This window comes from Syngnathus floridae, chromosome 4, assembly GCF_059516105.1.
Source record: "Syngnathus floridae isolate MCC-2025c chromosome 4, RoL_Sflo_1.0, whole genome shotgun sequence".
Classification (NCBI taxonomy): Eukaryota; Metazoa; Chordata; class Actinopteri; order Syngnathiformes; family Syngnathidae; genus Syngnathus; species Syngnathus floridae.
In genome coordinates, this window is record NC_142416.1 from 2,632,527 (window position 1) to 2,649,489 (window position 16,963).

At 41.8% G+C, this 16,963-nt stretch overlaps 1 protein-coding gene across 22 annotated transcripts in view; it reads right to left on the bottom strand.

Annotated features, from left to right (window-relative positions):
- LOC148398573 (palmitoyltransferase ZDHHC5-A-like) overlaps positions 1–16,963 on the bottom strand; it is a 247,889-nt gene that overhangs the window by 173,662 nt on the left and 57,264 nt on the right. For 15 of the 22 annotated variants that reach the window (XR_015857906.1, XR_015857907.1, XM_088372917.1 and 12 more), the window contains 2 exons: positions 12,832–12,953; positions 11,241–11,333 (listed from right to left, as the gene is read on the bottom strand). Coding sequence is in view for 20 of the 22 variants with exons in the window: in XM_088372917.1 (XP_088229043.1) it covers positions 11,241–11,333; positions 12,832–12,953 (215 nt within the window). In the remaining 2 variants the exon portion in view is untranslated. Of the gene's footprint in view, positions 1–11,240; positions 11,334–11,697; positions 11,795–12,831; positions 12,954–14,246; positions 16,519–16,963 lie in introns of those variants that run through there. The other 7 variants (XM_088372925.1, XM_088372919.1, XM_088372926.1 and 4 more) reach the window with 4 other exon arrangements.

Consider the following 16,963-nt stretch of genomic DNA (forward strand, 5'->3'; position numbering starts at 1 on the left):
GAGGGCCAAAAAAACAAATTTGCTACAAGCCGAGGGCCGGACTGGTTCAATGTTTATTAAAACATATCGAAATGATTACACATAGCCTATTGAACCAAGACCTAACACAGTGTACATTATTTAATGATTAAATGAATATGGCAATATTTTGTTAAAGTTAAAGTTAAAGTCCCAATGATTGTCACACAAACAACTGGGTGCGGTGAAATTTGTCTCTGCATTTAACCCATCCCCGAAGTGAGCAGGGGGCAGCAGCGGTGCCGCGCCCGGGAATCATTTGGTGATCTAACCCGCCAATTTCAACCCTTAATGCTGAGTGCCAAGCAGGGAGGCAATGGGTCCCATTTTTATAGTCTTTGGTATGACCCGGCCAGGGTTTGAACCCACAACCTTCCAGTCTCAGGGCGGACACTCTACCACTAGGCCACGTCAGTAACTTCAAGGGAAAACATTTTCAACAGCCAAACAGCAAAAAATTAAATTGTTTTTAACAAAATGTGTTTCTTGATATCAAGATAAATGCATAAATAAAAGTGCATGCATTATAAATTGAAAATGTATTATTGTACTGCTCTATGACCTACCGATCACTGCTTTCAAATAGTAAAATAAAAAAATAAATCAAATCAGTTGTATTCTTTCTCATGGCTCTTATCTGCAATTTTCCCTGAGTCCATTCAACTGAAAAATAAATATAAATAAATAAAATACAAAAAATTATGGCATACAGACAAAACAAAACTTCCTTCAAAGAAAAATAACGTCTTGTAGAAACAAATGTAAAAATGTAACCGAATTAAAAAACGGAAAATACGTTACTGCTCTGTTATGCTCACTTGTCTGAGGCTGAGCCTGATACTTGGAGGTGTCTCATCTTTTGTACAAGTTGATCAATGTTCGGGGTTAGGCTCTGAGCCAAGGAAATCCTCAGGATTGAGTGAAGGTGATTATCAGTAAGACGACTCCTCTGTGATGTTTTGTTTAGCTTCATCAACGAGAACAGTTGTTCACACAGGTATGTGCTGCCAAACATAGAGAGTGTCCGAGCGTCTTGGATGCACAACTGGGGCATGGAATGTGAAAACTCGGCAGCACCCACTCTCTCATATTTTTCCTTCAGTGCGTCATTGCACTGGAGCTCAATCAACTCCAGTTGTAGATTTGGTGGTGCACTTTCTACATCAACTGCAAAAGGATTGCTCGCTTTGTGATTTAGCATATGTGAACATAGCCTGACTGGACTTAAGGCCTCATTTTAATTCTTCCACCTTCTGTAGCTTTTGTTCATATTCCATATTCTTGTCTTTGTCTGTGTGTTTCTTAGATGTTTGATAGTGCCTTCTTAAATTCAATTATTTCATTACAGTCACATTTTCTCTACACAGAAGACACACAGGTTTGCCTCTTACCTCCGTAAACATGTACTCTGCCTCCCACCTGGCTTGAAACCCCCTGTTCTCAGCGTCCACCTTACGTTTAGCCATTTTTGAGGAGGGGGGTATCAGAAAGTTGATGTCTGCTCTGACTACTGATGAATAATGAAGCCGCTTGTGCGCGCTGCAGTGACATCGCGGGCTATACCGTTGCATTGTGGGAAATGTAGTGTTGGTGCGTGCAAAACACCAGCGGGGGGCTGTGGCCTGCGGGCCGCTTCTAATAGTAATTAAATGTCATCCAGGGGACCATAGATAATCAATTCGCAGGCCGGATCTGGCCCGCGGGCCGTAACTCTGACCTATGTGTGTAACGACAATAGCAGCACTCGCTCCACTGCCGCACAGACCCCGTCTCCCAGTCAATGACTGAGTTATGCTGCCACAGCCAGGGGTGTCCCACGATGAGTGGCTGGTCTGGAACGGATAGAAGATGAAACTGAATTATGTCACGATGGTTACACCAGAGCATTGTTACCGGCACGGTGACGTCTGGCACTTCGCCAGTCAGGCGGCTGTCCAGAGCACGAGCTAGAATGGGAGAACCCAGAGGGAAGTACTGGGAGAACCCAGAGGGAAGGACTGGATGCCCCACCAGCAAACCAGACTGGTGTCCAGATTGTTGGCCTCCGCACCGGAGTCTATCAGTGCTGCCACGGTCTTGTCCAGATGAACCAGAGCAGGTCGAGTGCACTCTGATCCCCCGTCCCCGAGTGAGCTCTGGCCTTTTACCGGACTATTCTGTGACCGCTCACCCCGCAATACAGACAGACGTTCCAGTGGATTTGACAGCGACGCTCCTCCGCCATCAGAGTGGTGTGTCCCAGCTCCATGGGCTCAGCGGCACCGCCACTAGGGGCAGCTGGAGGCGAGCAAGCCGGCGGATGAGGCGGAAAGCAGGGATCCAGAAGCGACCTTCTCTCTCGTTTGGGTCTGAATTCGTGAATCTACGCACGCCGCCAACTATGATATCTTTGAGGGTCTAGGGGTGATCGTAGAAGATCATCAGGTCTTGAACGTGCTCGGACAGCCCGTTAAGAAATGTGCTTCCACCCGCTCCGCCCGGCTACTGTCTGGAACTCAATTGTGTAGGCGGCCACAGCCCGGTTCCCTTGTCGGAGCGCCAGTAATTCCCGGTTTGCATCCTCAGCGGTGGAAGCCAGTTCGAACAAGCAAAGGAGCTCGATGACAAGTGTCAAATAACGCACAGGAGGGGGCGCGTCTTTTGTATTCGCCCATGCCCCAAAGGCCCTCACCTGTCAGGAGCGTCAAGGTGTAGCCCACCCTGGCCTTTTCCGTAACAAAGATTTGGGGCTTTAGGTCAAAATGGAGCATACAGTCTGATTGATAAAAAGGCACAGACTTGTCTGGGGTCAACATCAAACTGATCGAGGTTACCGATCTTCGGTTTGGGAACATCTATGAGCTGGTGGGTTTTAGCTGCGCCACAGCCCTCTGACGCGGAAAGAGGTTCGGCCGGGGTGGTTCTACTGGTTTTGCTGGTATAGCGCTCGGGGAGGACCTGGAGGATTTTTGCCATCCCCTGCTGTCTTTGCTGGAGCTGCTGTTGTTGCTGTCTGTTGGATGTCTGCCGTCAGGCTGGCGACTGCGCCTTCGGCGTGCTCCATGCGGGACAATGCAGTCTGATTGTGCATTGGCTGCATTTTTGTGGTCAATCTATACTGTGACATACTGGACAGAACAGGCAATTGCAACAAGCTGCAGACTTTGTTTGTCGGGAAAGTTGAAGTGGAGTATTAGAGTTCTGGCAGGGTCGGTCTGACAGGTTGTTCTCCCCAGCGAGCCTGGCCATCCGGCTGGAACTAATCCGTCGGAGTGCGCAGTGAATAATTGTGGTCGATGGTAGGGACGGGCAGCGATCGGGACGTGGTCATAAATGGGCAAGTGGTCAGGGCCGGCGGCAGGGAGCGGGGGACAGGTCAATAAACGGGCAGGGTCGGCAACGGGAGTCAGACGGGATATGCATAGTGAGCATACAAGTAGCATCACGGGACAGACTGACAAGGCCTGGCCGGGATGACGGGGTTTAAAAAAGGAGCTGTAAGGCATGACAGGTGCAGGTGATTTACTTGATTGGCGTGGCTGTGAGAGACTGGTAGACAGGTGGTGCGGACACGTGACCGAAACAAACAACAAACAAAAACTCAATCTCCAGATGAACTTCTCAATATGCAAACACACACTGAGATGAACTCTGGAAGTGGCCTAGCAAAGGGTAAAGACAAAAAGAAATTACTCCGTCAACTGACACACTCTGAGAGATTTGCTCACGGGTCATTTTTGGGGGGTTCAGAAGACGAATTTGGTTTGTAAAAGGAAGCAACAAATCTTGATCGGTTCGGATCTTGAAAAGTTCGTAAGTAAAGGGGTAGATTCAAATTCCCTGTAAGCAAAAAATATATTCATATATCCAGTGTTTTAAAGTGTATCTGTTTATACGTATGTATTCATATATTTTACCTGTATAAGCATGTACTAATAATTTCACATCCATATACTCTGAACTTTTGCAGCCTGCATGTTTAAGAAGGTCCGCATGACCTATAGAAGCTAACACACAAGTCAAATCAAGTCAAGTTTATTTAAATAGCCCTAAATCACAGGCAAGTATCAAAGGGCTTCACATATATAAAAAAAAAGACAATTATTCTTGAACATCACCTGATCTTAAACTCCTAGGAGGGCAAGGAAAAACTAAAAAAAAACGTACTGGGGGGAAAAATGAGAAACCTTGAGAAGAGACCACAGATGGGAGGATCCCCCTTCCAGGATGACCAGGCTGCAACGGATGCAGAGGGCACATAGAACACATAATATAAAACAATCCAAAGAAAAAGTGTATGACCAAAGTGAAGAGCTGCAAGAGGCGCCCTCAATTGTCCTGGCAGTGTCTTCGAGGGGGGTAATCCGCTGCAGTTCCCTCATGCTGATTGGTCCGCGAGAAATCCAGACAGCCGTTGTCAGTTTGGGTGTCACCTGTCCACCTCCCTAGAAGGGGGAGGGGCGAAAACACAAACTCCAGTCGAATCGCCCACCACAGGCTAATTAAAAGCCATATCATAAAAATGTGTCTTTAAACGCGTCTTAAATGTTTCTAATGAGGTAGCAGTTCTAATATCCATTGATAGGGCATTCCAAAGCTCTGGAGCCCAAATAGAAAATGCTCTAGACCAGGGGTGTCCAAACTTTTTTTAGTGAGGGCCAAATACAGAAAAATAAACAAAGGGCCGGGCCACACGCTAGAGGTGACATACTGACACATGAATACTGTGTATTGTGAAGAACATTGCACTCAGTGGGAGCAGTGATGCTGTCCTTTGGATTGAAGAATGGCTGACATGTCAGGAGAAAGTTCGGTGGTTGAGACACGAAGGACTTCACAGAGATGGCTATCAGTTATTCTGGTTTTCAGTCTGCTTTTGTTCTAATTGAACAGAGAAAATGTTTGTTCACATATGTATGTCGAGCCGAACAGGCTCATCATTCTTTTTGCGTGGCGTCTCATCAGAGGAAACTTGGCATTATCCAAACTCTGATAGAATTCGGGGAGGGGGAGAAGCTGATGCTGACTCTTCAGAGAATCATCACATTGAATTTCAATCAACTCTAACTGCAGACTCTCTTCCACTTCTGCATCCACCAGGAAGGGGGTCGAGAACAGCTTGATTTGTTTTTCAATGGCAGAAAAATCTTGGAAACGCTGGTTGAATTCCGTCATGAGAGAGGAAATCTCAGACACATATTTCTCCTTTTTAGCAGAAAGGTCGGCATTTGGAAAAGCAGACTTGATTTCAGACAGCGCAGGGAAGTGTGCAGCATTAAAGCCTCGTAGTTGTGTCTCAAACAGGCGGAGCTTTACGCAGAAGGCTTTCATGTGCGTATGCAGGTGTGGCACCAGCTATTCTTTGCCTTGTAGGTTCTTGTTCAGTGTATTCAGATGATGCGTAAGATCAACTAAAAATGCCAGATCTGCCAGCCACAGAGGGTCACTTAACTCATGAAGAGGTCGGCCCTTCTCTTTTAAAAACTGGTCGATTTCTGATCTCAGCGAAAATAAAACGCTGCAGCACAGAGCCGCGGCTGAGCCAGCGCACATCAGAGTGGTAGAGTACATCCCCGTATTCAGCATCCACATCAGATAGGAAAGCCTGAAATTCTCTGTGGTACAGTCCTCTCGCTCGAATTACGTTGACAGTTTTTAGGACAGTGTTCCTCACATCGCCCAGCTGGACAGTCTTGGCACACAGTGCTTCTTGGTGGATTATACAGTGCATCCTAACAGCCTCACCTCCGCTCTCTTTTACCTTGGGGCAGTGCAACGATGCCATTCCTTTGCGCTCGCCAGTCATGGCCAGAGCTTGTCCCATTTAATCCCCATCTTTTCAACTGCCTCTGACACAGCTTCAAAAATATATTTTCCCGTCGTTGTACCTTTTAGGCTCATCATATCAAGCAGCTCCTCCGTACAGCAAAAATTATCATCTACTCCCCGCAAAAAAATTAACAGTTGCGCGGTGTCTGTGGCATCTGTGCTCTCATTGCATGCTATCGAGTAAAAATCAAAAGCACAAGCCTTGTCTCTCAGGTGGAGTTTCACGTTCGCTGACAAGTCCTCAATTCTCCGCACCACTGTGTTTCTGGATAAGCTTACATTGTTGAAATCCGGCACTTTTTCTGGGCACATTACTTCTGTGACTTTGATGAGGCACTGCTTTATGAAATCACCGTCTGAAAACGGTTTGCCGTGCTGGGCAATAAGTTTAGCGACTTCATAACTTGCTGTTGTGGCGTTTTCCTGTGTTTTGTTGGCGCGAAAAAAAAACTGCTGTTGAGCTTGCAGGCTAACTGCCATTTGCTTAACTTTCCGTGCTCGTTCAGCACCGGTGTACGATGTGTAGCTCTGATGTTTGGTCTCATAGTGCCGACGGACATTATACTCTTTCATCACAGCAACATCTTCATTACAAATCAAACAGACACACTTTCCGTTGATTTCTTTGAAGAAATACTCATTTTCCCGCCGTGTTTGAAATCTTCTACACTCACTCGCGATTTTGCGTTTCTTTGGTGCAGCCATTTCTGGTGAATAGCGGTAAAAGTTTTTCTTCGCTTGATTTCGTTTGTTTGGCGGGCTCCATCTAGTGTTGAAACTGATAAGTGCAACAGAGTTGAGCTCAAGCTTCTTGTGCGGGCCATATTCAATTATGTTTTCAGAATTTGCTGCGGGCCAATAAAAACTGGCGCGGGCCGTAGTTTGGACACCCCTGCAGACATTTTTTTGGTCGTCGGGGTCACTAAAAGACTAGCGTTTAGTGAGCGGAGGTTACGGGACGGAATGTAAGGAACAACTATGCCGATGAGATACGAAGGTGCTAAGCCATGCAATGATTTATAGGTTAATAGAAGAACCTTGAAGTCACATCTTAAATGGACCGGGAGCCAATACAAGTTGGCTAATATTGGGGTAATGTGATCAAATTTTCTTGTCCGTGAGAGCAGTTGCAGCAACATTTTGTACTAACTGTAGACTTTTGATACTGGACTTAGGAGGACCAGAGAATAATGTGTTACAGTAGTCCAGGCGCGACGTAATAAACGCATGTATAATAGTTTCCGCATCACTGGTCGAAAGAATCGGACGAATCTTAGCAATATTATGGAGGTGAAAAAACACAATTCTAGTTATGTTCTTAATGTGCTTTGGAAAGGAGAGCGTTTGGTCAAACATTACCCCGAGATTAGTTACAGTATCACTCTGACTGATAGTACAGTTATCCATAGTTATCGTGGTTCCCTTAAATAAGTGGTGGTAACGAGCTGGACCAATTATCAACATCTCAGTTTTATCTGGGTTAAGACGAAGGAAATTGAGAGACATCCGTGTTAGATCTCCGCAAGGCACGCCTCAAGGTTACAACAGTCCCACGGATTTGTCATCGATAACGGCATATGTAATTGAGTGTCATCCGCGTAACATTGAAAGCTAATGTTATAGCCGTTAGTATTCTTTTATTCAGACAAGGTGTGTAGGTCTTACCTTAAAAAACTTTTCAGTTTCGGCAGTAACTTCTGCTTTCGTCAGGCTATCATCAACGAAGACATCATGAACCCAATTCAACAACTAATGTTATATTTACGTATTATGTCCCTAAGCGGAATCATATAAATATTACATAGAATTGGTCCGAGTACCGATCCCTGCGGCACGCCACACGTAATGATAAAGCATTCTGAGATGTGATGGCAGAGGAGGAGGTCTGAAAGTATTTTGAACATTTGATAATACAGTGGTACCTCTACTTAGGAACCCCTATACTTACGAACATTTCGAGACACGAACCGGAGCCTTGCGATATTTTTTGCGTCTACTTACGAACCAATTTTCAACTTCCAAACCGACGCACTAGCCACCCGCACCACCTCCTCCCGCCTTCTCTTCTTTGCTCTGCCATTCCCCGTGTGCAGGAAATCTGACGCGTGTGCAGGAAATCTGACGGGAGGGGAGAACAACTCTATGCTAACAGAGAAGTTGTCGTCTTGGCGATTGAGTCAAGTCAAGTTTTATATACCCCTAAATTGCAAGTCTCAAAGGGCTTCACATGTACAAAAATTGACAATTATTCTCAAGCATCCCCTGATCTTAAACTCCCAAGAGGCCAAGGAAAAACTCAAAAAGACCCGACTTGGGGAAAAATGAGAAACCTTGAGAAGAGACAACAGATGGGAAGATTCCCCTTCCAGGATGACCAGGCTGCAATGGATGAAGAGAGGGCACATAGAACACAATGTAAAACAATCCAAACAAAAAGTAGATGTCCAAATCAAAGTGAAGAGCTGCAGGAGGTGCCCTCGATTGTCCTGGCAGTGTCTTCGACGGTGATTATTGGTCGATGAGAAATCCAGACAGCCATTATCAGTTTCAGTCACCGAAAACACAAACTCCAGCCGAATTGGCCACCACAGGTTAATTAAGGCCATGGCAAAAAAATGTGTCTTTAATCGTTTCTTAAATGTTTCAACTGAGGTAGCAGTTCTGATATCTATCGGTAGGGCATTCCAAAGTTCTGGATCCCGAATAGAAAATGCTCTAGACTAGGCCTGGCAAACCTGCGGCTCCCGAGCCGCATGCAGCTCTGACTAGTTTCATGCGGCTCTTTTACGTTGATATCAACATTTGTGTTTGTGGGGTTTTTTTGTGCGTCTTCGCTTCGGTTGTGTTCAATATGGTGTTTTCGTCAAACGCGCATGCGTTAGGTGAAATCCCACAAAGCAGGAGGGGCAAACCCATTCGACTAAACAATTAGTGTCAGTTTTGCTCTCAAAATGGCAGGGAAAAAATGCACAGCTAAACGAAAATATGAAGATGAACTCAGGATGTTCATAACAGAGTGGGAAAGTTTATATTTTTTGTCGAACGTAATGGCAAGCCATTCTGCCTGATATGTCAGACGTCATTAGCGTATTTCAAAGCTTCAAATCGTCAGCGCCACTTCAGCTCACTCCATGCTAACATCAATAAGGACTTTCCAAAAGGGACTGAATTTCGCAAGCGCAAGTTGGACACTGAAAAGTCAGGCAGAAAAACAGGTACAGTTTTTCCAAAAGATTACGAAGCACTCAGTTTGTCGCGCGTGCATCGTATCAACTGGCTTGGAACATTGCACGGGCTATAAAGCCATAAAATGAAGCGGAGCTTGTTAAAAAATGCCTCAGTGACATTGTTGAAATCTTGTTGAAAACGACAAACTAAAACGAAGGGTATCAGACATCAAACTGTCCCGCCACACTGTTGAACACAGAATATTGGACATTAACAGGAATGCCAGAAGCCGCACTAAGCAACATGCATAGTAAGTGAAAAAACGCTATTGTAAATTATTACGTACAGTGCACACAATGTTCATTGTTGAAGATGACTGGCCTGTGGTCTTAGCACTGTAGGAGTCAATTTCTGTCATTATCATGGTGGTGTGTGACATGATAATTGTATAACTGTATCTTGCTCAAGAATACATTGTCATAATCACATTGGCCAGGGATCAAACCCGCATACTCTGGGTTGGGAGACAACCACTCTACCACTGATCCTGACACCTCCCCCAGCATTCATGCCCATGATTGTGTATGCTAATAACTCAATATAAACTGATCACAAATAAAATAATACTGCTTGTATTACACTACCACTTACATATACACATACAAGAATGGAGGAAATTTAGTGAAAATAACTGACAAATCAGCTAAATTACATTATGATCCGGAACACTTTCAGGATTTTTCAGTTTCTTTGAATATGTGTTTTTGAGCAATGTCCTTTTACAATATCTCACTAAAACATTCGTGGTAATTTTATCAGCTTTTTTTAAATTTGAATCACGCTTGTTAGTTTTTAGCACATTCAATTAATCTCATCTCATTTTTCATTTCGGCAAGCTTTAGTCGACTGCAAGTAAAGAATTTTAGTCTTTATTTTAGTCCAAGAAAACAAATTAATTCGTCTTGTTTTAGTCAACAAAAATGTCAACATTTTAGTCTATTATTAGCGATTTTCCTTTTTTACGTTTTTTTTTTTTTTTTAGCAGAAAATGCATTTAATGTTCATTTTAATACACGTTTCATGTATGATAATGTAGGTCAAAGTTGTTTTGAATTATGGTTGGTGCAATATTTCATCTAGATTAAACGCAAGTTTGATATAGTTTTTAGTTTGCATCCATGTCCTCGATTAGCTCATACTTCTGTTTGCTTTACCTGAACTTTGTTCCATCTTAAACCACAGTTGCTTGACTAGTATCAATTAGCACAAATTTGACTTCACATACAATTATATCAAAAAGTAGCAACTATCGCTACATGTTCAAAGCCTGTACATTAGCCAGCATTATATTGTGATTTGTTTAATGTTAGTGTTAGAACATTGTAGCCGTTGGATTGATGTTACATCACGTTTCAAACTCAAGGCCCGGGGGCCAGATACGGCCCGCCACATCATTTTATGTGGCCCACGAAGACATATTTGCATCAAATTCATGTCATTACTAAAGTTGGAAATTGTCTTCACTTTTAAAAATCTTCTTTTTAAACTATAAGTTTTCACTAGTCTGATTTGAAAACGAATTATTGGTTGGTTTGTTTTGTAGCTTACATTGTATGTAATATGAGGTGTTCATACATTATTTTGGGATGACAGTCATAATGGCCCTCCGCAGGAAACTATGACTACAATGCGGCCCATGACAAAAATGAGTTTGACACCCGTGTTACATTATAAACAACCACCGCAAAACCTTTTGTTAACTTACGATGACGTATTAGCGGTAAACTGTGACATGTTTTTCACCCCCACTTCAAAATAGCATGCAAAGCTATCGCTTATTTTTGTATTCAAGTAATTTCGTGATTATTTACGTCGATTAATTGAGTAATCAGATAAAACATGCTTTTGTCATTTTTTTAGAACATTAAAACATTACTCAAGATTTTGTATTCTTGTATATATTCTTTACTGACAACCAACATTATAACATTGTAAATGCTCTTTACATGATCATTTAAAGTGCAAACATAAAATACCTCAGTAAATTAAAGCATATACTGTATGTAAACAAAAGGTGTTCTGCCTTGCAAATGTAACGTGACAACTCAGGCTCAGCCTAAGATAATTTAGCCATTAAGTCTCAATCACTTTTTTTTTTTGAAAATATCAAAATTTTTGGGTGACGGTTCTAGAACGAAGGTCATGATGTGAATTGAATTTTGACACAATCACTTTCAAGCCCTTGCCTTCAACCATGGAAATAGGCCTCATATCAGTCAGTAGCATGTCCACGATGCCTTTAGGCCATCCGAAGATAGCTTTCCATTTTGGTCTGTGATCTGCCAAAGAGAAATTCTATTTAGTGCAATCATTAATACATTATCAAATTAAATGCACAATCAAGACTGTTTCAACTTCTCACTATGTACCGTGATTACAGAAATTGTAAATATGATTCACACAATTATTTTGATAATGTTTCTGTTTTTTCTGAGAATGTGTAATATCATCATACGTTACACATTATGTTTATTACTTTACACAACATGAAAAATGTGTGTATTTAATCTTGTGCAGTCATTACATGATATCTGTCAATTTTAAACAGGTTAAAGAGAGTTCTCTAACCATAAAACTTAAATGTTTGGCAAACAGCACCTATTTTTAACATGCAAACAGTTCCAGATGCGACTTTTGACTTACCGCGCCTCTGGGATCTTTGCAGCACTCGATAGATGCGCCAGGTGCTTTCTGGTGAGGTGCTGCAACATTGACGGCGCGTTGTTGTGAAAGGCTCGCTCTGTTTGGCAGTGCAAACTTGTCACTTTGTTCTCTTCTATCTCTGCTATCTTTTGATAGTTTCTGTCTTTTTGTTTGCCCATCCTGTTCCGTTTCTCCATCGTTGTCAGTTTGTTCTTTATTTTTTGACGTTTTTTCTGACTGTGTTGTGCCTGAGCATGTTCTGCAGTGCCTGGAACTACTATCTACATGCAGAGTATGTTTCTGCTCAAACGCTGCACAAAGCCAAAGCCAAACGCGCGAGACTTGGTGCAGCAGTCGAGCGGAAACATACTCCGCATGTACATAGGTACGGGTACACATTTAGTTTCGAGCACACGTTTACGTAGCTTAGTTGGAATAAACAAATCATCGAGACAGAGTAAATGTAATTGATGCATTATTCTGATTGAATTATTCGAATTACTTAACGACTCCTTTGAGTCCTAAAAGCACAATACCAGCAACTTGCCAGCACCTACTGACCTCGTGTTATTTTTCCCTGAATGGTGCGGGAACTCGCCACCAAGTGTGGTTTTGACGTAAATTGCGTGAGAAATCGCCTTCTGGCGTTGTTTTGCCGTGAATCGTACAAGAACTTGTTCAAGTGAGCAATAATCAACGGCAATAAATCATTTATTATATTTGTCGTCTTTTTTTATAAACTAAAATCTTCATAGGATTTCCCCCAGTCTTTATATACTGAACAATATTATCGTCTCATCATTAGTCAACAAAAATGCATGCTGATTTATTGCATACTGCAGTTATTGTTTATCAATGAAGGCTTTAGTCTTGTTGAGTTTAGTGTTTCATCCGGTGAAAAATGTGCACCAACGAAAATATTTTTGTTAAAAAAATTAAAATTAGAAGTCACCTACACGTTTGAGTTTGACTGATTTTACAGTTGTTCAACTTGGGGAGTTTGCACAAAGTGCAAAACTCCATCAAAAGGTATTCCATGGCAGAAAGTTTGTTTCATATCCTTTCAAAATTGAATTGCACACTTTTACACATTTGTTCTAATCATGAAAGGTACAACCCCATCCATCCACCTACCTCTTGGAAAGATGCCTGGATCCGTGAATGTAGCCATACAGAAGTTGGCCAAAACAAACAGAAATATGATGCCATTATAAATGGGAACAGCTACAGAGAAACGCTCTGAAATCCATGGACAACTGCACAAAACAAACACAAAGGAAAGAACCTGTCAGAAAATACAGTGGCTACAGTTCTTTCATAAAACTGCATCACTTCCATCCATCCATCCATCCATCCATCCATCCATCCATCCATCCATCCATCCATCCATCCATCCATCCATCCATCCATTTTCTGTACTGCTTTGTCCCCACGGAAGTCACGGGCGTGCTGGAGCCTATCCCAGCCGTCATCGACAGTAGGCGGGGGACACCCTGAACTGGTTGCCAGCCAATCGCAGGGCACACAGAGATGAACAACCATCCGCACTTGCACTCACACCTAGGGGGAATTTGGAGTGCGTGCTAGCCAGTGCACCACCGAGCCGCCGACATCACTTACAACAAACACTTAAATTTGATTCAGACAATTAATTCTGAGATTATGATACACAAACCATAGCGCACAAGAATTGCCCAAATAGCAGAAAAATAGGAAATATTTAGGACTCAGAGTTCACAGAGGAGGCGAATAATAAAGACTGAAGAATCCGAATCCTCTGACATGCATTTGAGCATCTAAGACTTTGTGTCTTTATGAATGTGTACAAAACCTCATGTCTTGCAACTTTATTAAAAAAAATAGTTTCATTAAACCCCAAACAGTTTTAAATTCAGTCTATAGGTAAATGTATAAATGTTTGTGATGTCTATATTATTTATATATGTTTACACAATGTACGTATTTCGGACTTCAAAATTTTATTATTAATATTATCAAATTATTATATTAACCCTATTCAATTTTAGATAATGGTAAATGGGCAGGATCTAAATAATCCTAATTTCTCCTTGGTCTAACACACAAATGCAAATGCACACAGACACGCACGTGCACACAGACACACACACACTGTCAAGTGGAATGGTGGTACAAGATGGTGTAAAATTGTGTATTGAATTTGGCCCAGGCACATTGGCTATCCCAAAACATGTAGTAGTTCCAAAATTCCACCAGGAGATTGTGTTAAAGTTTGACATAGGGGTGACCTGAGGGAAACTAACAAATCTAATAAATTAAATTGTTAGCAATTGGGATGACACGACCTGTTCAAACACGTAGCAACGCACAATTTTGGAATATGAGTTTGCCATGCAATTATTTTAAGATGTAACAGCTTGAGCAATATCAATATGTTTAAGGTAGAAGAACCCATTATTATGGTTAAGTATGATTATGTGTTAAGGTTGATTCTTATTAGACAAGATATATGTCATTAATGTTTCAATGTTTTGCCCAACCTGTATTTAACATTGGTGTGTCATCCATACCTGAATGTATTAAGTTGAGAGGAGATATCAAGGGCTAATAGTGAAAGAATGCGCAAAATAGGAAACAGCTGCTTCCGGTGGCAGACTGCAGTCATGCGCAGTGGTTGCTGCTATAAGCAAGGTTGCCAAGACAACCAGTGGTTTCCGGGTGGCCTGGACAGAGATCAGCTAAGGAACATTCTCTAAGCTCTTGCAACTTTATTAAAAAAAATAGTTTCATTAAACCCCAAACAGTTTTAAATTCAGTCTATAGGTAAATGTATAAATGTTTGTGATGTCTATATTATTTATATATGTTTACACAATGTACGTATTTCGGACTTCAAAATTTTATTATTAATATTATCAAATTATTATATTAACCCTATTCAATTTTAGATAATGGTAAATGGGCAGGATCTAAATAATCCTAATTTCTCCTTGGTCTAACACACAAATGCAAATGCACACAGACACGCACGTGCACACAGACACACACACACTGTCAAGTGGAATGGTGGTACAAGATGGTGTAAAATTGTGTATTGAATTTGGCCCAGGCACATTGGCTATCCCAAAACATGTAGTAGTTCCAAAATTCCACCAGGAGATTGTGTTAAAGTTTGACATAGGGGTGACCTGAGGGAAACTAACAAATCTCATAAATTAAATTGTTAGCAATTGGGATGACACGACCTGTTCAAACACGTAGCAACGCACAATTTTGGAATATGAGTTTGCCATGCAATTATTTTAAGATGTAACAGCTTGAGCAATATCAATATGTTTAAAGTAGAAGAACCCATTATTATGGTTAAGTATGATTATGTGTTAAGGTTGATTCTTATTAGACAAGATATATGTCATTAATGTTTCAATGTTTTGCCCAACCTGTATTTAACATTGGTGTGTCATCCATACCTGAATGTATTAAGTTGAGAGGAGATATCAAGGGCTAATAGTGAAAGAATGCGCAAAATAGGAAACAGCTGCTTCCGGTGGCAGACTGCAGTCATGCGCAGTGGTTGCTGCTATAAGCAAGGTTGCCAAGACAACCAGTGGTTTCCGGGTGGCCTGGACAGAGATCAGCTAAGGAACATTCTCTAAGCTTCCAGAAAATTCCAGAAAAGCCACCTCACGTGCCGGTGAGGTAATTCCGATGAGGTAATGTCAGAAGCCTATAAATATGTTGCCCGGACACAGAGCGTGGCGCTTCTTCCTAGTCAGAGCGATGGCCGTGACGCTGCCCGGAAAAGAATGCCGTTTAGACGAAGATGGATTTTCCATTCTTTTTGAGATTGAACAAAAATCTACTAAAATGAATTTCCAGAGTCTTCGAATTGGACTTTGTCAAATTTTAAGCTTCGAGGAAGGCAGAGGAGACAGCCGCTCTGGGCAGAAAGGGGAAGACGCCAATTTTACTTTTTTGGCTACGCTCCTCACGGCCAGACCTTTCCTTTTTTTAAACAGAATTCGGATTTTGGAACAAAGGAGAGCCGATCACTCGACTTGTTCAACCAAATAGGATTTTAGACCTTTAGTCTCCTCTTTTGTTCTGAGTGGGTGAGTGTTGTTGTTTTTCAACTTGTAATTATTTTTCTTGCTTATTCATTAAATCTCTTCTTAATCCTTAATTCGGTTATCGGTTGTTTCGTATTAACTATGTTGAGCATGGTTTTATATGCAGCAATTAGAACTTTAAAATGTCTTTATTTCCTTATCATAGTCATTCTTTAAATCCGTTCAATTCTTTTTAAAGTGAAGACAGCTTTAATGCTTAACATCAGCAATTGTCAGATCTGGTTCGAAGTAGTTATCTTGAGCTCAGCTAGGGCGAGTGCGCTCTAGTAAATTAACGAATCCTTGAGTTTTTAACAAAGACATCTAAAAATATCTGTAAAATAACAAAAGCCTCAAACAACAGAAGGGAGCCATCATTATGGCGCGGTTATTCTGACGACTTGCCTCAAATTTGAGTTACTCGGCACGCGCATCATTTGACTTGAGAGGGATTGGCGTCATAAAGAGATTATATTGATTCTTTTAGAGCTAATTTAACTCGGGTGGTCAGAGACGGACGAGTCCCTTCACCCCGGCTTATCGAACCCTTTGACGGGAAGCCGGTCACTTTAATAAAAAGTGCAGGTTTGACAACACACACACACACACACACACACACACACACACACACACACACACACACACTCACACTCACACTCACACTCACACTCACACACACACACACACACACACACACACACACACACACACACACACACACAATATAGTAATCCTTTGCTATATCACGGTTCACCTTTCACGGCCTCGTTGCTTCACAGATTTTTTTTCAAAGTCCAGTGTTTCATGGCTTCAGAAGAAAAAGACACGGCAGAGCGGAGTCAGGCCGCAGTGAAATACGCGAGAGTTACAATTTGTCCTACTATATAGCGCATAATTCGTATTGATGATTAAAATTATCCATAATTATTTTACTGTAGTTATTTGTAAGAAAGCATTTAGTTCTCTGTTAAACAAATGCTTGGGCCTGAAGATAGGTTTTGTTCTTTTGTTTCATCTTCACGGATTTCGCCTATGATGGGTTCTTTTCGGAACATAACCTAAGCGAAAAATGAGGGATAATTGTATATATACTTATACATACATACATACATACATACATACATACATACATACATACATACATACATACATACATACATACATACATACATAGTACA